The sequence below is a fragment of the Ochlerotatus camptorhynchus genome, unplaced genomic scaffold (assembly GCF_037179485.1).
Source record: "Ochlerotatus camptorhynchus isolate MF236.1 unplaced genomic scaffold, CSIRO-AGI_Acam_v1.1 ptg000569l, whole genome shotgun sequence".
NCBI classification, from domain to species: Eukaryota; Metazoa; Arthropoda; class Insecta; order Diptera; family Culicidae; genus Ochlerotatus; species Ochlerotatus camptorhynchus.
Genome location: NW_027041050.1, coordinates 1,379,396 through 1,402,614, shown reverse-complemented (window position 1 = coordinate 1,402,614; position 23,219 = coordinate 1,379,396). Strand labels below are relative to the sequence as shown.

The following is a 23,219-nucleotide window of genomic DNA, read 5'->3' as shown; positions in this document are numbered from 1 at the left end:
CGAATACAAGGAAATTCTTCACAATTTCTGGCAGTTCAAGGGTATTTCTGCCCTTGAGCCTCTTTCCTGGAAGGAAAATTGTATCAATATGTTGTCAGGATGTTGTTTACTTTATACGTACCAATCGAAATTGAACTTATTAACGGATCTGAAGAATTCATTGCACGAATGAAGACATCATATAAGTTATCTTCCCGTGATGTTTTCCTGGCATGAATTTCTCGATCTCTTCGATAAAATTTGTTACGACATTCGGAAGCCTCTTCTCCTATCATGCCAACAGGTGCAGGAGAATAAATTATAATTTCTCCGCAATGTGCAAGTACTTTGTGTACCGATGCTGGAATTTTGTACCATGCATAACAGCGAAGGTAATGGTGGTATGTTTCTCGAGCATATACGTCTACTTTTTGCGGGTTTACTGGTTGTTGACAGTTGATAGTAATCAATATATTTCTGAATCTGACAACCAAGTCATGGTCTATTTCCAGAATGCTGCTAAGCAGTTCAGTATCCGAGAAAAGTCTTCGACAAACATTCCCGGTTGTGCTGTTTCCCGATCCTCCTGCTCTTGGCTCATCAACCCGCACGCCAAATGATTTGTAGAGCTTCTTTGTAACTTCTTGTTTTCGTTTTTGGTACACCTCTCTAAACTCTTTTGTGACCCGCCATTGCTTGAATTGAATTCTGTATGGAATGTGAAGTAAGCATTCCAAAAACCTCATCCAGGCGTGTAATGGTGAAATTCCATACTGCAATGTCTCCAATCTTGACGAGAATCCTTTTTCAAATTCACTTTCATCGTTCATTTTATTTGGCGATGCACCACAAATAGGGCAACATTGCATTGAAGACGTGCCGGTTATAAAGGTCAAAATTTTTCCATCAATCATACTCATAACGAAGTCGAATAAAATGTGACTGATTTTTCGTCAGATAATTCAACTTGAACTGGCTTAAGATTGCTGAATTCTAATTCAACTTCCTCTTTCGTTTTAAGTACAACTTCTTTGCTCTCTTTTATAAACTCCAATATTATTGGTCGACAAAACCGGACGCTCTGAGGCATTTGATTGAACCAAAAGATTTTGTTCGAATCATTGCTCAGTGAAAGCCGAATTGGTGTTGTGGCAGTAGCTAATAAATCTTCATCTGTTAGTGCTTGCTTCTGACTACAACTTGGAAAGTGTTGGTGGTATTGCTAGTTCCCAGAAGATCCATCTAATCCCCATGTACTGAGAAGAATCAATTCTACATTTTTCAGGTCGTTTGAATCCAAGTATTCGATCATTTCAGCTTGTTGCATCACAATCAACCGTTTAACTGTATGTTCCATGAGATCTTGAGGGTTTGCCTTCATTGAAGAAAATAGATAAATATATCGAAATACCATTCAAACAGTTTATACATAATATAAACAAATGAATAAATATTTTATTGGGCAGTTTTCTGTCTTTAAGATCCTCGTGATCTTAACATCATCATTTTAAAAATGTTAAATAACTGTTTTAGGGATAAAATCTCCTATTAATTAATAACTATTTAAGGAATAAAATCTTCCCTGAAATAGTTATTTATTAAATGTATGTAGAAAGATGCAAAAACATATTTTATCAAGCAGTCGCACTTCAGTAAAACGATTAAAAATTACCTTAATGTTTTTAGCTGTTATTTCAATCACATTCACAGGTAGAGCACATATGGCTTTCATCTTTCGAATACTCCAGTAGCTTGGGAATCGTGCAGGATCTGCACTATGTATGTTTTCATACTGCGATTTCGAAAATCCATTATCGATGAAGAAGGTAAACGCTTCTTCCGCTGACATCAAACCACGGTGCTTTTTCAACTTAACAAACATGCTATGCGCGTTGTTTTGATTCTTCAGGATGTGGCCAAGAACGTTCATTAGATTGAATTGCTGATTATTGAAGGCTGTTCTTCTTGCAATCATCAGAACTTTCTCGGATGAATCCGATTTCCGATCAACTTCATTTGCGATTAGACGACGTTTACTTCTATCACTAAGTTCTGAAAACTCTTTCTCAGGTCTTCCACGTTTACTGGACGAGGCAGAATCTTCGATGCCATCCTTTTGTATGAATTCGTCGATACCAAACGATGTATTGAGCCACACTTTATTAACCCGATCGAACTTTTCTTTCTGTCTGTTTGCACTTCTCCACTTTTTAACGAATTTAGTGTAAACGTTTCTTATTTTACACCGTAGAATTTCTTTTTTTGACTCAATTATTTCATAAGTTTGACAAATTTCTTCGAATGTCGTCGTAACTTTGTCAACAATTCGTTGCTTAAAATCATACGATCCAACGATGTCCATATATTTCAATGCCATTTTCACAATATTAAATACATTCACTTTAACCTATTTTTCAAACAGAATTCTGCAATGTTCATTCAGCTGCACTTGTTGACAGTTTGTAGACAGTGGTGATGATGGATAAGGCGAGTAAAACAAAACCAAAACAAACACACCAAAATAAAACAACCTATTTTAGGTAAAATAAATAATCTTAAGTAGGAAAAATTTCACCTTCGGCAATTTCTTTGCCAGGGAGATAAACAAACTTCCTGAGCACTACATTTTGGCCAACAGATGAAACGTTGAACTGATGATTATCATGATGTACCCTTACATAAAAAAAAAGCGCTAGAGTACATAATCGACTTATTTGTAATCCATCCGGTGTTTGATGAATGAAAACATAAAATTTTCAATTGGTGCTTTCTCGAGATAGAGCAAGTAAGTGCAGATGCAACCTTTGCTGAAAGTTAGCACTAGGATTGTACTTTATTCTCTTATGAACAGTTGAGCGAACCGAGGTGGACTTTTTTATTCGACATGATTTAGTCTTGAAAAATCGTAATTTTTTGGTATTTTTTCATGTGACTATTCAAAAATTTGATCGATTTGTAATGTTGATAACGCCAATGGAAAGCTTAGATTTCAAGCTTTAAAATGCCATGTTTCAATATTTTTACATTACTGTATAGCATATGGGAAACATAAGATGAAAAATACGCTTGATTTCTATGATCTTCCGCTTTTTTCAACTTTGGTAGCATGTATCTTCCGTTAGCCACAATATTATGTTGAAATATTTTCAGCTTGTCTCAACTAGAGTATGTACTCTCAATTGGCATATCAATATGTGAAATTAAAAATAGTAAATTTTTATATTAATGGCCACCCTTCTCCCCATAGTGCATTGGTGCTCAGCACGTAAAACAAGATCAACGGAAAAAAACAAACCAAAGGAAAAAAAATAAGGTCGATGAGACCACTACTGTCTAAAATTAAATGAAAGGGGTTAAGCGGAAGGCACGGCAGTTTGGGTTTGGCAAACCAAAAGAATAAACGAACATTTTTTCCTTTAAATATATGAATTGAACTACCAAAAGAAAAATAATATTGTGATATGAATTTTGACTGAAAGAAACGATTTTTGTCGACCAATTTTTGCGCGTTCCAGTCTTTACTTATGAATATTTTAGGTGGACAAAAAGGCGAACTAAGAGGTGGACGCCTGAGCTTTTCCATATTTATATCGCTACTAAGCAAATGTAAACTCTAGAGGGAAATAATATCTGTAACTGTAACCAGTTCGATTTGAATTTGAATGAATGTTGAAATGTCATATTTAATTATCTTAAAGATAAATCATCATCATCACAGCAATTTTTCGTTCGATGCCATTAGTTTTGTCCCGCTATATTGCATTCTATTCACTGCGCGTTTGTATGATTTTCGGAAGCAATTGGTGAAAAAATCATTTCAGTTGGTTAACAAATAGATTCTCGGAAATAAAAAGTTAGATTTTAAGGTTTTTGCTAAACATCAAATCTAAATCAACTATTTTTGTTTTTTTAATTTGGATCCAAGTTTGCTTTCAATTATAGCTTCGGCATATATGTTAAAAATTGTGAATTGATTCGCAAGAAAATTATTGGAATCTATTTTTCACATCTGATCGGAGACCTTTCGACTATAATTTGGGAAGGACACAATTAAATCAAATACATACAGTATTCCACGTATGATTTTAGATCATTCATACCTCATGAACCGTTCTAATCCTACATGCTACACACGCTCATTTGCAATGCTCCGAGATTCCAATCAGTTGGTTAATAAAATATCTATTTAGTCGCAACTACGGATGTACATATGTACCTCCCATTCGCAAAACGAAAAGAACTCGCGTGTTTCCCAGAATTAATTAAATCAAATTAAGGCCCGAGTGAATGCGTGTAATGGTAATTATATTTCACATAATTAGCAATAAAAAAACGACAGCACTCAGTTGGAGAGCCGAACACAACTGGTTTGATTGTGTTGGTAACTTTGTACGCTATAGTGGATAAGTTGGGGAAAGAGTCCGAGGAGAATGCGAGGGGATTGATGCGTGCCATATCGGACACCATTCCAATGGGACAGATTTCCGAGAAATTCAACGGCTGGCTCAACACTACTACCAAGCAACTTGTTGGAATCGGCTGCTGCCGAAATGGGGCGTCATTTGGCTCGGCATAAAGGGTTTACATGAACTGGGAACAGAACAAGATCCTAATCAATGAACAGCCGCAAGTCTCGCTGTCTGGTTTCTCGGCAATCGTTGAATTGAACGAGAGTTTCGGCTACTGGTCTAGTACCGTGGGGAATGGTTCTCTCTTGTATGTGTGTGTGTCATACAGCCACAGCGAGAGTGAGAGGACATCAGGAGACGAACCGAATCCGAGAATCCAACTGCAGACAACTGATGGCTGGATGATGTTGAGCGTTTAATTGATTAGAAGTTGAGATTAGAGCTCCCGTCTGTTGCCTTGTCGGACGGTTGGCACTGTAGAGAAGATGCAGTCCTGTGGAAGCGTTTGGCTTTCGGGGACCAGCCGATGGTTTATTTATACAAATACAAATTAACCGGGCAAGAAAGATGAGATAAAAAGGAAATTAATATCGTACACGGCACAGTGATGACGGCGAGGAGACTCACTCTTTGGAATCAGTGACGACAGTTTAGACAAGTCTCTGTCCAGATGATGTGATCTTGGCGGCATACGCATGGATTTTCGAAGCATTCTGACGGCAGATGGTGCATTGCTTGCATCTATTCTAGATTGATATCAACATACAGGCGATCAATGGGCTTTGGGTCGTTCTGGGATTGAAAAACAGATGTATGTATATGGTTTCTGATTCGAATATTTTTACGCAATGGTTTGGCCAGTCTTTTTTTGGAAATGAAAGAAAAAAGTGGACACCATTCTTATGTGGAAAATCTGCTAGATAATATCACTGTTCAACACGATTTGCTAGGACAGAATATTTTACCATATTTCACTCCTGTGTTAAAATCTAGGATACCGCTCTCTTTGGGGGTCATACTTTAATAATGTCACGTGAAATTGAGGATAAATTGAACTCCCTCCTCCCATTCGTCACGCTTTTCCTATACCTAATGCATTGCTTAACACAGATTGCTAAAATCCTCCCCCTTCGTTGGAGAGTGCCATAGTTAATGGACACTACCTCGAACGCCATTATCCTGAATGTAATTACCCCGTATTATATTACCCCGCATTTCATTATCCCGAATCGCATTATCCCGAATTTCATTACCCCAAATTGCATTACTCAAAATTGCAGTACCCCGAATCTGATTACCACTAATTTCACTCCCACGAATTTCACTACCATGAATTTCACTACCCCGATTGTCAATACCCCGAATTTCATTACCGCTAATTTGATTACTCCGAATTACACTGGCCCGAATTTCATTACCCCGAATTTCAATACCTTGAATTTTAATACCCCGAATTTCATTACCTCGAATTTAATTACCCTGAATGAACCATTACCCCATATACCCTATAACCACATTACCCGAAGAAACGTGCTCAACTTTGTGGCTCAGCTCTAGTACTATCAAAGATGAATACTAAGATGAAACTGTCGGAAGAAAAACTTTCTATTTTAGTGTCTTCTTTCACGGTCCCTTTCATCCAATGAGACCCCCCCGTATTCAAGGTAATTTTGTGGTTTTGCTGCCCCCTCGGAAGAGATGAAATTTTGCGCTCATTTTTATCAAAACAATCAAACCAAAATCAGAGATGTCCCATTTTTTAATTACTCGATTAACAACTAATCGATTATTTTTTGTTCGCTGTGCTGCAATTTTTCCACCAATGAGAGTGCAGCACATGTTTGAAACGATCGGTGATGATCCTGTGGAGATGTTAATGCTTATATCGGCATGATCTAACCGATTATAAATAGTTTACTTTTCGGTTCATTAATCGATTAAACGATTATTCGAATGAAAATCGGACATCACTAGATGAATGTGAAACGTCATTTCAAATAAAAGGCCGTTCATAAATAATGATACAATTTGAAAGGGACCGGGGCTAATCACAAATTACGTCTCCATGGTAACTGAAATAAACACGAGTGTTCACCGGTTGGTACTATCTTCGGTCCCAAGAAAATCGATGCACCCCTCGAAACATAGGAAAATCCACGAACCCCTCATCACCTCTGTCAAACTTTCATAGCGAATCAAAACAAGCATTGTGTAGTACCGTTAAACGGGGTATCTTTGATAATGCGGGTAGCTTTGATAGAAGAATATAATGATTTAATTTACTCTCCTTTTTTTTCGAATTAGAAACATTGATTCCATATTGTAGCTTAGGGCATTTCCCTTGATATCGCATATAGTTTTTATATAATTTGTGTTACATGTTTACAAAAACATATTGAAAAACAATTTTATTGCTTTTTGCCTGTTTGAATCACACATTGATGATTAGATCGCAAAATTGAGGCACAGACAAAAATGTTCAAATTCAAAGATTTAGACAGATTTTGACAATTTGAGAACAGTCAATTTTAAATATCTAGGACAAAGAAGAAGCGATGCGATTAGCGATTAGTATTTATTTAAAACAAAATCGTTCTCCTCTTTGTATCCGCTATAGCGCACTGGTCATCTCTATTCCTTCCAAGAAGAGAATCTTCTGTAACACATAGAAACAAATTCATAACTGTGGGACCTAGACTTGGACCCTAACAATTTTTCTAGATCGCAGTTTAAAAAAAAAAACATCTCATTAGTATGGTACGAAGAAAATTATCCCAGATGGAAAGATTACGGACATAAAACAAAATTTGAATGCGTCTAGGACTAAAAATCTCGATGGTGAAAAATTAGGGATTCATAGGAATGCATTTTAGAGTTTTGGACAAGGGGTAAGTCACTCAGCACATTGTGCCGAAATTAAATTTGACACAACTTGGGCACATCCATCGGCACATCCATCGGCACATCTTCGGCACAATTTCGTAGGTATTGGTACATTTTAAATAAAATGGGGGCACTGCTGGACAACTGTCATTACGTTCTGTTTGACTGTATATTCAGTAACATCCTCTAATTGAATATACCAGAGGAACTCAGACCAGCAGTTAACTTATAGATCTAAATACGAAATGTAGGTTCTAGAGTGGGCTCAAGAGACAGAGGCAGTTAATCAGACCCCATTCATATCCTTAATTCGAATAATGCTGCATCTCACACCAAACAAACTACAGCAGTCTATTCATCATCCTCTATAGTCGATCTTGAATTGTGTTCCCCACCGGTTCCAAATCTTTCCGGCCGCTAATAGATCGTTGCTTTCCACATCACGAAAGGCTAGGTTTCTGATCTGCGTTTGAGGGCATTATAAAACCCTAAAACAGGACTTTTATTATCCTATGAACACAAAACAACATAATTTCGCACACCCGCCACTTCCCGCGTCATCCTCAATCCGATTAGACTTTTTAGTGACTGGCTTGAAAATAGTGACCAAGTCACTAAAAAGTGACCTGCTACCAGCCCTGGGGGGAGGGGGTCAAGAATCTGTCTACGTAGTTAATGAACAGCCCCTAATGAGTTAATAAGTCAAGCCTCTTTTCTTTAAAATGGGTGATATTCTACTCATCAGTGGGTATTTTAAGGTGCCTGCGCTAATCCAGCAAATGCAGCCGAAAACTATGAAAGCGAACACACGCACAAAACAGAGAGCAAACTTTAAACACCACCGTAGTCGAAGGGGTTCGAAACTGCACTGTAAGAAATTATACTTCGGTCAAGACAAAAATAAACTGCCGGCCAGGATGAAAACCTGTAACGTTGGCCCTATGCACCACTGTGTTGTGAGATGGATTTAAGAATTAATGATAATGATTTGTTAATTCATTTATTAGAATCGTTTAAAATGATTGCTATTATCTATCACAAAGTATTCATTTATTTATTTATTGTTTAGTAAATCATCTGACAAAACAGTCTTAATGAATACCTTAATTATGTTTATTTTTCTTACTATATTCACAAATTGAGTCGTGGACATACCAAAATCGAACGCGGTTTCAACCGATGCAAACAAACGAAGCATTGCAGATATAGGCTGGTTATAACCATACAGAGGACGATGAAATTCCGGCTGCATCAGGGACCGCTGACGTTATATCTTACCTGAAGCACGAAAGTCAAGGAGCGCCAGAAGATACACACAAACAACGAAAATTGTATTAATAAAAATAATGCATTTTCAAATTAAAAGTTTCCCAAAATTTGTAGATTCAACAGCAAAAAGATTCAAAATAAAAGTTAGCTTTTTTAATTGAAAGTTTTTCTTTTACTTTTGATTCGTGGTTTTAAAAGTACATATTTTTAAATCAAAAGTTGTTAAACTGTCAAAAGTACCCCTCTGCGATGTTTTTCCTGGCTGCACTGACATCTCATATGCCGCCTTTTCTGCTAGTCTGGCCGCTGTGAACATGAAATCCAGCTCTGAAGTTACCACAAGAGTCAGGATTCTTCTGTGGGATACCAGACACTGAAGTTTTCTTAGTTGGATATTCCGACATTATTTGCTGCTATGTAGAGACCCACTTGAAATTGGCATTCCAAATGGTAAGTACACTATTTTCATTGTTATTGTTATTGGATTTTTAGATTCTTTTTTTATCAGACTATGGAATCTACCAGGAAGAAGTCGCGACAGTTTTCGGTATCGACCTTATCAAATTCCTGTTGGAGAAGGATCAAGCCCTACTGGATAATAACGAAAAAGGTAAATTAAACTTTGATCGGGAGAAGGACGAGAACCCGCTGCCCGTAAAACCCGTCACCAGTTGGTACTTTATGAAGCTGCGGCATAGGATTTACAGATTGCGAAATGGTAAACAATATCAAGCTTGCCTTGCCAGTGTTCGGATTTTGTGTTCCTTCACTCGACCTTTACTTGACGGGATGTGAATATGTGTCTCTTCGTGAATCTCATTGCATAACGCTTGTAAAGGAAATGGATAATGAATGTATTTTAATCTTTTTTCTTATATCTGAAAACCTTAAATTAAATATTATTTAGAATTTAAAATGAATAAAGATGTTATTACGGTGAAAATGTGTATTTTTTATTTCAAAATGTTACTTATCGTTTTAACTATATCACATTTTCAAACCAAAACTTCGTCTTGAATTGAAAAGAACCTGATTTTAATTCTATCACTGCCGTGTTTTTAATTTGACAGTAATACAATTTATTTTGAAAGCTTTAACTTTTAAAAGTATTTATAGAGCGAACAATTTTTGATTTAACAGTTGGCTGACTTTTGTTTTGAAAGTCAACCGCTTTCTACCAAAAAGAACCAATGCGAACTTTTAATTCTATCAATGATTTTTTTAAATTTTAGCAACGATTTTTCTTTGTGTGTAGGAGCAATCGACGTCACCGTTGAGTAAGTTAATGGCAAACGTAGCTTGTTGTAATTTTCGTCTTCGATCCAGCGTTTCAAGACCAAGCAGACGGCATTCATTGGGAATACGCTGGAATGTTAGACGGATCAAGCTATGGTAGATTCCTGAGAGCAAGCCGTATGAACCTTTTTTGGACTCGCTCGATTCTTAGGTTGCATAGATCGTCGTTTGGACCACATATGATTAAAGTGTTTTCTAGGATCGGTCACACGACGGAACAAAATAGCGTTTTTAGGCAGTGTGAATCCATGAAGTTCTTGGCAATTTTGGAGATAAAGCCAAGTTGACGGTTTACCTTGGAAATAATCGATGCGTAATGGGGATGGAAGGAGAGCTTCGAATCCAACACAACACAAAGATCGGTCACATGGTCCACCCTCTCAAGCACAGTATCTTTTTTTTTCTTTGATTTGTTTTCCGTCGATGTTGTTTTCCATGCTGAGCACCAATGCTACCGACGTCAGGGAGGCAGCTTCCACACCTAGACCCTACCTATCGACCCATCAACTAATGAACCGGGGACCAACGGCTTTACTTTCCTTCCTACGAAGGAAGGCGTGCTCAGAGATGTGGTATTCATAAATAATTGGGTCTTTGGAACGATGAAAGACATTTTGAGATGCTGATAACAAGTTTATTCGAGCAACACCAGTGAATAAACATGTTGAGCAACATTTGCAGGTGAAGACAATCCTCGTTGAAACGTACCACCACATATATCTTTAGATCATCATCATATATGAGCTTGCATCTACAGCCAAGTGAAGATGCAACGTCATTGAAAAATATGACAAATAGTAACTGCCCCAAATTGCTTCCTTGTGAGACGCCGGATGTGCTAGAAAATGGCGATGAAACACAAGACCCGTGCATATGCAGCACCCTGCCAGGCAGGAACGTTGAAAACCATGACACCAGTCTATTCGTTATAATTTCCTGAGTAACATTTTGTGATGGATTTTGTTGAAAGTCGCCTTCAGGTCCGTAAAGATTACGTCTAACTGCGCTTTTTCTTCCAGAGCCGTAAAACAGGTGGTAGTTAGATCCAACAAATTAGTAGCTACGGACCTGCCGGGAATGAATCCGTGTTGATCGGTCGAGATGTGGGTCTTTGTAGCACGCAAAATATGATCGCTGACGATGATCTTGAATAGCTTCGAAGCGGCAGAAAGACTGGTTATCCCATGGTAGTTTGTGACATCTCGCCGGTCACCGCTTTTGTGCACAGGTAATACATATGTAAAGACTGGAACGCGCAAAAATTGGTCGACAAAAAAAATCTTTCTTTCAGTCAAAATTCATTTCACAGAAATCTTCTTATTTTTCGTTTGGTAGTTCAATTCATATATCTAAAGGAAAAAATGTTCGTTTATTCTTTTGGTTTGAAAAATCCGAACTGCATTAAATTTTTCACAGTGGTCTCATCGACCTTATTCGCCGCCGAACGCCAGTTAGATGTAAACTGCTGCTCGTTTTCCATGGATTTAATAGTTTTTTATAAATTCCATTTGACCAAGGACCAATAGCGTTCGATAGGGCGGAGTTCTGGGCTGTTGGGAGGGTTGTGGTCTTTGGGTACCACAACCACGTTGTTCGCATCGTAACACTCGATTGCCTTTTTCTCATAGTGGCAGCTCGCCAAGTCCGGACAGCACAGGTCTATTATGTTGCTTTAGGGAATGGTAGCAGCCACTTTTCCAGGCACTCCTGGACGTACATCTCTTGATTGATGGTTCCCGTATGGCCTGCCAGACGAGATATTTTTTTTCGGGAACTTCGATAGTTTGATGGTTTTGAAAATTTTAGCCCCCTTCCCTTTTCCTGATGCGGTATAAAACTCCTGTCCCGGAAGCTGCTTGAATTCCGCCTTCACATACAGGGGTTACTCAAAATAACTAGGATAGGCAAATTTTTGGTCAACTTTGGAGTGTTGTTACTTCGTCAAATATGATCTGATTTTAAATCTTCCAAGAGCATTTGACTGGAAAACTAATATTGTTCTACGGTGTAGCCACGAAAATAATCCTCGTAACCGGATTTGGGGCCTCCCTTAGCTCAGTCGGTAAAGGCGCAGCTACAAAGCAAGACCATGCTGGAGGTGGCTGGGTTCAATTCCCGGTCCGGTCTAGGAATTTATCGGGTAGGAAAATTTCTCGACTTCCCTGGGCATAGAAGTATGATTGAACTTGCCACACAATTATACCAATGCAAAAATGGTACAGGCATCGATAGCTCTCAATTAATAACTGTGGAAGTGCATCTAGAACACTAAGTTGAGAGCACGCTATAAGCTAATATGCGATATGCAATAAGCTTAAAATGCGAAGAAGAAGAAGAAGAAGAAGAAGAAGAAGAACCGGATACCGGAGATATTCCGGGTTTCCGGAGGGCTTGTCTAACTTGCTAAATTGTTGGTGAAATTTTATATATGATGCTGGTTAAATATATATATTTTTAGTGAATACAACGAAAGAAGAACCATTTTTTAAACGAATCATATGCCAAGAACTAAAATCGGCCCATAAAAAACCGAGATATGGCCATTTCCCTGGAATCGGTTCTGGCGAAGGGTTCTGAATGCGGGCAGATCATTTAATCACTCAAAACATGCCGTGCGACAGCTCTTTTTTCATGGTTTCTCGTCAAAAGACTTTCGATAAACTTAAAATGCATTATTGACCACATTGGCCACTCTCGGAACATCCAGTGTGCCCCCGGGGGAACCTGGAGCAGGGGACAATTGCATTTTTACACCAAAACATGCCGTGCGACAGCTCATTCTTCATGGTTTTTCATGAATAGGCATTCATTAAACTTCAAATGGATCACCCCCAGTGACTGGGATACCCCGAGAGAACCTGTAGCAGGGGACAATTTCGTTTTAACTCAAAAACGTGCCGTGCGACAGCTCTTTCTTCGTGGATTTTCATGAATGTAGTAGGGGGCAATTGCGTTTTTACTCAAAAACATGGCGTGCGACAGCTCTATCTTCATGGATTTTCATGAATATGCTTTCTATAGAACTGAAGTGGATCATTGACCACATTGACCTTTCCGGAGTCACTGGAATGCCCTGGGGGGAACCTGTAGTAGGATGCAATCACATTTTTACACAACACAAAACAATGCCATTGGGGAGCTCATTCTGGAACCAGCAGATGCCCCAGGAGTATGTAAGAGGAAAATTGTATTTTCACTTCACAATGCCGTTCGCCAGCTCGAACTATCTGAAGTCTTGAAATGGACCATTGACTACTAGAAGTGGATAGGGAGATTAGGTCTTTAAACTCTGGTTGTAGACCAATAAAAGTCTCTCTCTTGTATTAATGTAAGGTGTAGCATTCAACAACTCTTTAATGAACAAAATGACTGTCGACGTCAGCTCTGGAGATGTTCGCCAGCACTTTTGTGCTCACTAGTGACCATCAGTTAGTGCCATTTCCTGCATTTCAAATAATCAATAGTGACAGTGCGAATAAACCATTCTTATTTGAAAAGTTGCGCTTTTAATCTGGGTTTCAAAGCTATTTGCTATTTGCAAAGCTATGTATTATTAATGAATTATTATTTATAAATTAAGAATGCCGTTTTAATTGTAGGAAAATGTTGTAATGGAATCGTCTAATATGATCTTGGACCACCATTTGCTTCAATGACAGCTTGGATTCGACTGGGCATTGATTCATAAAGTTTTTGGATGGCTTCAAGTGGAATGTTGTACCATTCTTGGATCAGAAGATGTTCAAGCGTTTTCACTGTTTCCAGCTAATGGGAAATTCTCCTTGCTCGAACGAGTGGTTGAATATGAAGGCTTATGGCTCAGCTATTGCGTTTGCACAGCGACGGAGAACAACAGTAGGAATTCCATCAGTGCCAGGCGCAAATGAACTCTTCAACTTTTTTGAAGCAAAGATAATCATTGCAGGCAATATTTCGAACGCATCCAGATCAACTGCATCCAGCGATATGTTTGACGCAGTCAGTTCGGCCTCGGAGTCGGACGATGACTCTGATTGGAATACGGATGCAAAAAGTGTCGCGAAGAAATCGCACGCTTCTGCTTCACTCTAGGACTCCTTGCCTTCATTGGGCGGAACTGACGGATTTTTCCTCTTGCTATTTACGAAACCCCAACAGGATTTTGGATCCCGGCGTAAACCAAACTGCACCCGTAGAACATGTAATTTGTAGAGTGCAACATTTAACTTACGGTAGTCTACACTCGGTCGTTTGAAATTAGCTTTTGTAAATGAGGATGCCATCGATTGCGTTCAAGGTTTGATTTTCGAAATAGAGGCGTACTCCAAGGAAGCAAGACAGGTTTTCTCTTTATAGACACGTTTGGATGATTTGGCTGTCATAAACTATTTAACTCTCTCGCCTCTTGATTATGGGGTCATATTAGATCAGCAAACAAGCAGTTTTAAGCCAAATATTTGCCTAATTTGGATCAAATTTTGGTCAATTTACAATTCAATAAATGCTATTGACACTGGTCTCCGACGGTCAGACGCAAACCAAACAGAAGAGTGAAAACAACTTCCCCAATCGCGTGCCCCAACTCTAGAAATCCCAAAACACACAACATATATCATCTCCTATCGCCACCAACCACCTCGTTCAGTTCTCAATCAGCGCTAAATCGACCGCACACTTTAACGATTTGCTTGCTTTTTCCTCCTCCAATTGGTTGCCGCAGTAAATATTTGCTTGCCCCAGCCCCAGCTGGCCGAATCTGTCGGAAAATCAAACTCCAAATCATAATCATCATCATCATCATCATCCACGAAGGCAAACGGATCCGAAATCCGAGACTCCCCATCGCGCGTGCCGTTCGTATAAATTCCATAAATGTACAATCCTCTCATACACCACTAGGGGCGACGCACTCATGCGCGCAACGGATCCGTTCAAATAAAACCAAGATCTGCGAGGGAGGGAAAAGAGGGATTTTCTTGGCTTGGATGTTTACAGTTTACTTTTCAGGCCAATTGGGTCACCCCTCTGTATATCATCGTCTTCCCGCTGTTTGTCACCCCATCGTCACAATTTCACTCCCCGCCGCGTCACGGGGGAAGAACGATTAAACGCAATTTAGTTTAATTTTCATTAAACACTGTCATCTGAGGGCGGTAGGCTGAACCGTAAACTTTTCTCAAATACATCTTGAAAGAATCACTCGAATGTTATCCTTTGTTATCCTTTGCCCTTCTACAGTTAACAGCTATGAGTAAATCTCTAATTTATTTCATTATTATTTAAAAATTAAATGAAAGTAATTGAAAGAAGTCACGCAGTTTATTTCTCTTCCTTCAGAATTAATTAATTTGCGATAAATCCTTGAGATGGTACACACTTATATTATTAAACTGGAGTCAGTGATTCTTTGCAGTGTTTTGAAAGTATTGAAAAACCATCACAATTTCAAATATACGTAGAGAAACCTGTACAGTTTCATGTTTTAAAAATTTAGTGAACTGTTCCGCTTTGTTAAAATAACTAGACTAGGCTAACTACCTATATTCTAGATTAGTGTGCCATGGAAAGATCTGCAAGACCCTCAGTAAACCACATCATTTACGCATTTTCTATCTAGGGGAATTGGATGTAATGTCGGCCTAAATGCCCCTAATTTGGGTCCATACATAAATTCAGCAATCGATTAAATTTTCAATAGTGACCAAAAATATCCATTAGTACCGTCCCAATTACGCATTCATCTAGATAAATTTGATAAATAGCAGATATTAAGTTATGGGCCCAATTTAGATCCATAGGCCAACATTAGAGCCATTTCCCCTATAAAAAAAATGAATTTCTGTCTGTCTGTCTGACCTTTATAGACTCGGAACCTATTGAGCCGATCGTCGTGAAAATTTGTATGCAGTGGTTTTGGGGCCGGGAAAGGTTCTAATGATGGTTCGAGACCCGTCCCCTCTCTGTAAGGGAGGGCTCCTATACAAATGAAACAGAGAAATATAGCATGCTTTTTTTGAATTGACGCATAAACTCAAGCTAATATTAAATCCCGAGCAAGGCCGGGCACACTCAGTTAGTGTAATATAAAAGTAAATGTTTGCTAATTTTGAATTTATGCCTAGAATATGTTTTTGTGAAAGTTTTATATGAAAAGTCTGCTGCAAGGACGGAAATTCAGAAAATAAAAAAGGATGTAGGAAACCCAAACTTACATTTGACGCAACACCCAACATACAATTTGAAATGATTAAAGACTGAATAAGCCATTTTTTAGCTGAAGAAGCATATTTTTGCCTAAATAAGCTCTTATGCTGCTTCGAATGTTTGTTGGGTATGTCTCTTGGTTTGCTTGTCCCGCCCTCACAATCACCGTCAATATCAATTTCTCAACTCAGTTTCACCAACATTGCCGGCTCTTCATCCTCCCCCCCCCCCCTCCATCCAACATAAGTAATAAACAAATACACCCAAGAAAACATACAAGCCGACCCTCGTTATGTTTTCAGATAAACCGCACCATAGGTACTCCCTTACCACAAAGCTTGATCTTCACAAGTTCCGACCGAATCTGCCGAAAACTCATATTTGACGAAGAAACGCTGATGAAATAATAATAATCGAATCAAAAATAATTACGCGCTATAACACTCACCCACGGAATCCCTGATCCATGCATATAAAGAGATATAGCCGACTCAGCAGCAGAGCGCCAACGGGGGGTGGTTACGCAGATTATGATTTTATTACCGAGCAAACGGTTCAGTGATTGAGAACGAGCGAGCGAGAGAAAGTCATAAAAGTCCGCACGGCGGGTGGTAATCCGCACTGAGCGGGGGAATCACTTTCCGCTTATTCGGGGGTAATTTGGAGGGATAACCTGCTGATTTGGTGGCCACCGGACGAACGCCGCTGGTACGGTTCGACTGTTGCCACTGCACTGACTGACGACGGCGGCCGTCGGAAGATGGCGCCACCTGCTGGGCAGTGCTCTCAACTTTTGTCACTGGAGATACAGCACACCGATACCAAATGAGAATGGATTATGAACGCGTTAAATGGGTGAATGAAAAGTGATCTGATTTTTGGACACATAAATGATTATAACACGCTAATGATTACCATCGATATCCACTGGTTCGCCGCAACCGGGACTCTGTACCTTCCCTAAACTTAGTGTTCTTCGATCACTTCCACAGTTGTTAACTGTAAGATTTCTAATGGGCTGTCCAAGTACCACGTGGACAGATTTTGAACGTTTTTAGACCACCGCTCGCGTGGACAATCGTCCATAGATCAGTCGATCGATTTTACAGGGTACCTGAATAAAACGGTCCCCTTTACGGTAAGAAAAAATTGCCCAAAAGTAAGTTCTTTTCACTCATCTCGGCACTATAGTGCAGGAACCCTAAATTAGGTAAAGCGGGTCAAAGTAGTTTTCATTTACTTGTGTGCAATTCATATTTATTTAATTAAATCTTCAACATAATGTTGTACAGATATTTTCTAGGCTAGGTGTCGAATTCTATGTCTGTAAGTAGACTTACTAATGTTAAAATCATATGAATACATCAAACGTTCCATTAAACACACGACAGCACAAAGTCCACGGTTCGTTGAATCCATAGTTGGTCCGATGGGTAGGTTGCCACAGAAGCGTGTAACTACGTAGAACTCTTTGAGGAGCATTGATGTAGATTTGGCTCACAAGAGAGTTGCAATCCAAACACAAAGAGTCGCTGAAGTAGTTTCCTCCTTGCGGCCAACGTGTCCAGGTCAATCAGCCTGCACCGTTCTTCGTAAGGCGGCAAATTTACCGAATCGTTCCAGGGCAGAACACGTAAAGCGTATCTTACGAAGTTTCGCTGAATGGCTTCAATTCTGTTAGCTTGAATAGCGTGAAAGGGTGCCCACACAACAACAGCATACTCTAGAAGACTGCGGACGAGAGCACAGTATAGTGATTTCAGCGCGTAGATGTCCTGGAATGCGTTTGTGTTTCGTTTCAAGAAACCTAATGTGGCGAATGCTTTAGCAGTTATCATGGAGATGTGCTCATTGAATCTGACTTTAGAGTCGATGATAACACCCAAATCCTTAACTGAAGAAACGAAGAGCAAACTACTGAGTTCTATTCTATAGTCATGTCGTAAGGGCTCGCGTGAACGGCTAAAAGATATTGCGCAGCATTTTGTGACATTTACCTGCATACCGTTTAATGTACACCAGCGCAAAAGGGAATCAATGTCTTTCTGGAGTGCGCAACAGTCAAGTCTTGACTTAATTGTACGAAAGATCTTTAAGTCATCGGCGAACATAAGTTTCGAAGAACACAGTCGACTACACCGATCGTTCACGAACAGGATGAAAATTAAAGGCCCCAAATGGCTACCTTGGGGAACACCAGAGGGTATCTCGAAACTAGGCGAATTAACACCGTTAATGCTGACATACGCAGTAAGACTGTAGCCACTTCGTGGCCCAATTAGGTAATCCCATACACCTCATTTTGTCCACTGCAAGCACATGTGGAACCCTATCGAACGCCTTACTGAAGTCCACGTAGATCGCATCAACTTGTTGTCGTTTTTCAATGGAGTTGATCAGCGAGTTGACAAACACCATTAAGTTGGTTGTTGTAGAGCGTTTCCTCACGAAGCCGTGCGGATGTTCGGTAATTATTGGCCTAACCGCTTGATATACGACCTCATATACGATCTTCTCCAGAGCTTTTGGGAGGCAGCTTAGAATCGAAATTCCGCGATAATTTTCAACGTTGTGGATGTTTCCAGCTTTGTGAACAGGTGTGATGGACGCAACCTTCCACATTGTGGGGAAAACACCACTAACTAGCGAACGATTGAAGATAATCGACACAGGTGAAGCGAGAGATGCAGAAAATTTCTTAATGAACGATGGCGGCAAACAGTGTGGACCAGGGCCTTTAGAAGGATCTACAGATGAAAGAACTTTCATCACCTTTTCAACAGATACATCCAACTGCGGCAAATGCAAGTTGTAATGAGCTATGCTGCTCATCCAGTCAGGACGATCATCCGGAGAATGAGCGGGAGGGGTAGTCGAAAAAACATCCTTGAAGAATTTTGCGAATAGATCAGAAGCTTCTTCCGCGGAGTCAGCACGAGCTTCTTTATAGGACACTTCGAGTGGTATACCGCCATTCCGCCTAAGTTTCTTCACGTAGCTTTTGAAGCGATGACGATGGATCCCGCTTTGCCTCCGACTCAATGCGCAATATATATTCATGGAAAACTGTGTTCAACCGACTATGGAATTTTCCAACCGCTTTCTACCCAAAAGTAAGTTAGTTGTACCCAAAAGTAGGTGTTGGATAGCCGGCTTACCTCCTTCGATGTGTGGTGGTAGTGGAGCTTCCGTGCCGACACCAACACTGCTTGGGGACTTTGTTGTTGTTGGTGTTTCCTTTGGGGTGAAACGGGGTGCGGAATTGTGTTTGCTGTTGGTGTCTAAATTTTTCGTATTGTACATTAGATTATAAGTTAAATTAATCAAATATAATATAAGTTTACCTCCAATTCAATCAATATAAGTAATTTTAACTTCGTAAACTAGAATTTTAATAGTACAATTTAGGATAAATTTTGTGGACGCACATTTTAATTCGTCTACTTTGTGTCTTTGTTCACTTGTAAACAGTCATTGTCCGCTTGTGCTCTTTGTCCGGATTGAAGGTTTTCATCAACGTCAAAGCTATCTGTTATCCGTATCCAATGCCTAACGTTACGGATCGACGGTGAAAGGTGTGTGCTTGCAAGGTGAGGACTGTCGCGAACATCCCCCGACCCGTATTGCTGCAGACTTCCATCAGCTATACCTCCATCCATCACGTTCAACACTGCCAGCTTTGTTACTGGTCGCCGGAACACGCCACTGCCTGTCTTCACATCAACGCTTCGAATCCTTCCATCTTTCCCTGGATGTGTCTTGAGGACCCTGTCACGAACCCAGCTGTACCGTAAAGCTTCATCCATGACGATCACCAAATCTCCCGCTTGCACTGGTTTGACCTCGATGAACCACTTTGTGCAGCGACTGAGGGTAGGGAGGTATTCTCTAATCCACCTTGTCCAAAACCTGTCCAAACAAACCTGAACGTGTCCCCAGTTGGTTCGGAGTGTAGTTGCAACGTCCACAGGCTGCTTTGCTGGTTGTACGACACCACTGGAACTCAACATCAGAAAATGGTTGGGAGCCAGAGCTTCCTCATGTTCTGCGCTCACGGGAACGTACGTCAATGGCCTGGAGTTGACCATCGCTTCTACTTCGACCAATATAGTGCCAAAGGATTCCTCGTCCGGGTTCCTGGAGGTAGAGAGAGAGCCTAGACTGACCTTGACGGACCGAACTAAGCGTTCCCACGATCCACCCATGTGTGGGGCTGACGGTGGATTGAACCGCCACGACGTATTCCGATTGGTGAAGGTATTGGCCAATGAAATGTTAATTTGTGCTATCTCCCGCTTCAAATCGTTGCTTGCACCTTGAAAATTCGTGCCCTGATCACTATAGATTTCTTGCGGAGCACCTCTGTGAGCAATAAACCGCATCACCGCCATTTTGCAGGATTCTGTAGACAATGAGTTCGCTACTTCAAGGTGAATGGCTCGTACCGTCTGGCAAACAAACAGAGCCACCCATCTCTTGGCACTTGCTCTGCCAATCCAGATAAGGAACGGTCCACAATAATCCACACCCACGAAGGTGAACGGTCAAATGTACGCTGCTAGCCTGCATTCTGGAAGCGATGCCATACGAGAAGGTTGAGGAGTTGCCTTTCGAACGACGCACCATTTGCACGTCTTTGCTACTTTCCAGACAGCATTCCGCAAACTGGAGACATGGAACCTCTGTCTCACCTCGTTCACCACAGTCTCAGAGTTTCCGTGACCATATTGTCGATGATACCAGTTCAAGATAAGGCCGGTGACGTAGTGGTTTTTCGGCAGAATAACCGGAAATCTAGCGGCGTACGGTGAATAATGACCGGCACCAATACGTCCATCCATCCGCAGCATTCCTGTCTCGTCCAACATCGGAGACAACTTGCAAAGTGGACTGGTTCTCTCGAGTCTGGGGGCTTGTTCCGGAAATCGTTGATGCTGTTCTTCGACTGCGATCATATCGTCGGGGTACGTTTCCATTTGTATCAAGCGAAAGAGTGTTTCTTCCGCGCACTGCCGCTCTTCCTGAGACAAATATTCACCGGCTTCTGTTGGATCTCCACGCTCCTTTCCGGAATAGTTAGCACAGAAGCGGAGCATGTACGCGGTTGCTCGCTGGAGTCTTTCCCACTTGGAGAAACGTCTGTAGTAGATCAATGGTTCGGTGATTTCACGATGATGTGCGTGGACGGTTCGTAATTCCTCTGGTATGTTCGGTTCTGGCAGCTCGTTGCCTGGCCATTCAGATTAAGCCTTGTAGAGGAACTCCGGACCTGTAAACCACCGAGAACCGTTTTTGAAGCATGGACCTACTCCCCATTTTGTCGCCTCGTCAGCCACGTTCAGCTTTCCAGGAACTTTCCGCCATTCGCCTACACAGGTTTCGCTCAGGATTTCACCGAATCTAACTGCATCGAACTGTCGATATCTACGTTGGTCCGACTGGATCCAAGACAATACCGTGCTTGAATCGCTCCAGATCATTCGACGTCGTATAGGTAAGGTGTGGCTCTCTTGAACAGACTTCATTAGGCGACTGCCAAGAACTGCCGCTTGCAGTTCCAGCCGTGGAATGGACAGTGGTTTCAACGGGGCTACCTTGGACTTTGCTGCCACCAATGCGCAACGTATACTTGTCCTTCATCGATGATGCGAAAGTATGCCACGCAAGAAAATGCCACCAGACTTGCATCCACGAAGACATGTAATTCTATGTTGTCTTAGCCGGCACTGCATCGCGGCACTGTTTCTCGATCCAGTCCTTTAAGTGCTTGCACCCACTGACGCCATCGACTGCAGATTTCCTCTGGAATTCGCTGATCCCATCCTATCTTGCTCCTCCATATGTCTTGCACCAAACACTTCCCGTGAACAACGTATGCTGCTACTAGTCCCAGTGGATCAAAGACTCGCTTGGTCGGAATCATATCGCCACTCAGCAACTGCGCGACGTCTTCCCGCAAGCAAAGTCTGAATGTGAATTCGTCGTTGATGGGCTGCCATCGCATGCCGAGGACTCTTTCGATCCCTGTAGATTTGTCCGTCGTGAAGCTTTTGCATTCGCTTGCAGAGCTTTCCCCGACCCGTCGAACAACTTCTTCCGAATTCGACAACCAGTTACGGAGCTCGAACCCAGCCTTTGCATGAACTTGCTTAACCTCTGACGCTATTCGGATTGCCTCTTCTTCGGTGTCCCTACTGTCGAGGTAGTCATCGACGCAGTGGTTGTTGACTATTGCTTCGACGGCTTCTGAAAATTCTATTCTGTTCTCCTCAGCATTCCGGTTTTTTACGTACTGCGCCAAGCATGGTGAGCACGTTGAACCGAAAGTGGCAACATCTATCACGTAGACTTCGACTGGTAGTGATGAATCATCATGCCATACGAAGCATTGCGATTGACGATCCCAGGCGCGAATGAGAAGTTGGAAAAACATTCCCTACCACAGCTACCTGTCGCTGTCGGAAACTGTGTAGAACTGACTTGAGGGATGTTAGAAGATCGGGTCCTTACAGAAGCATGCCGCATCCCACACCATACGGATCTTTCCTGGTTTGTTTGGGTTGATAACCAATCCCAACGGAAGGAACCAGATTCTCCGCGGATCAAAGTCCGCCAGTTCCTCCGGTGTCGTCTTATGGATGTATCCTTTGGCCTCCAGGTCAGCGATGTGTAACTTCACTTTCTTGTAAAGTTCCGCATCTGCAGTCAGTTTACGCTCGAGACACTTAAGCCGCCGCTCTGCCATCGGGCGGCTTTCGGGAAACTCGATACAGTCATAACGCCATAACAAACCCGTTTCAAATCTCCCAGATGGTGTACGAATCGTGGTTTTCTCCATGATTTCCCGTGCCCGACGATCATCATCTGCTTCGACTATCGGTGCGACCTTCACACCAGTACTCTCAACGGTGAAGAACTCCTCGACGAGATCATGTAGTTCACGATCGGTTGATCCCGAGCAAACGTGCAGAAGGCGATGTTCTGGTGGATCATCAAGGCCTCCCACGTTCCCATAGACTGTCCATCCTAGCTTCGTTTTCGTCGCAACTGGCTCCAGAGGTTTGCCGATCCGCTTCTTCAGTGTCACCATCAAGTCGGTATTGTCTAAGCCAATCAGGATACGTGGAACTGCTCCGCTGTAGCTGTTCACTGGTAGCCCCCGAAGATATGGAAATTGTTGTTCCATCTGTTCGAAGCGAA

At 41.2% G+C, this 23,219-nt stretch overlaps 1 protein-coding gene across 1 annotated transcript; it reads right to left on the bottom strand.

Moving 5' to 3' along the window:
* Nucleotides 1-19,459: 19,459 nt before the first annotated feature.
* On the bottom strand, nt 19,460-20,410 carry LOC135713586 (uncharacterized). The gene has a single exon (XM_065236716.1). The coding sequence runs from the start codon at nt 20,408-20,410 to the stop codon at nt 19,460-19,462; it is 951 nt and encodes a 316-aa protein (XP_065092788.1).
* Between the last annotated feature and the right edge of the window lie 2,809 nt (nt 20,411-23,219).

Excerpts from the sequence above, each read along its gene's own strand:
- LOC135713586 (XM_065236716.1), bottom strand. The coding sequence starts at position 20,410 with ATGGCGGTGATGCGGTTTATTGCTCACAGAGGTGCTCCGCAAGAAATC.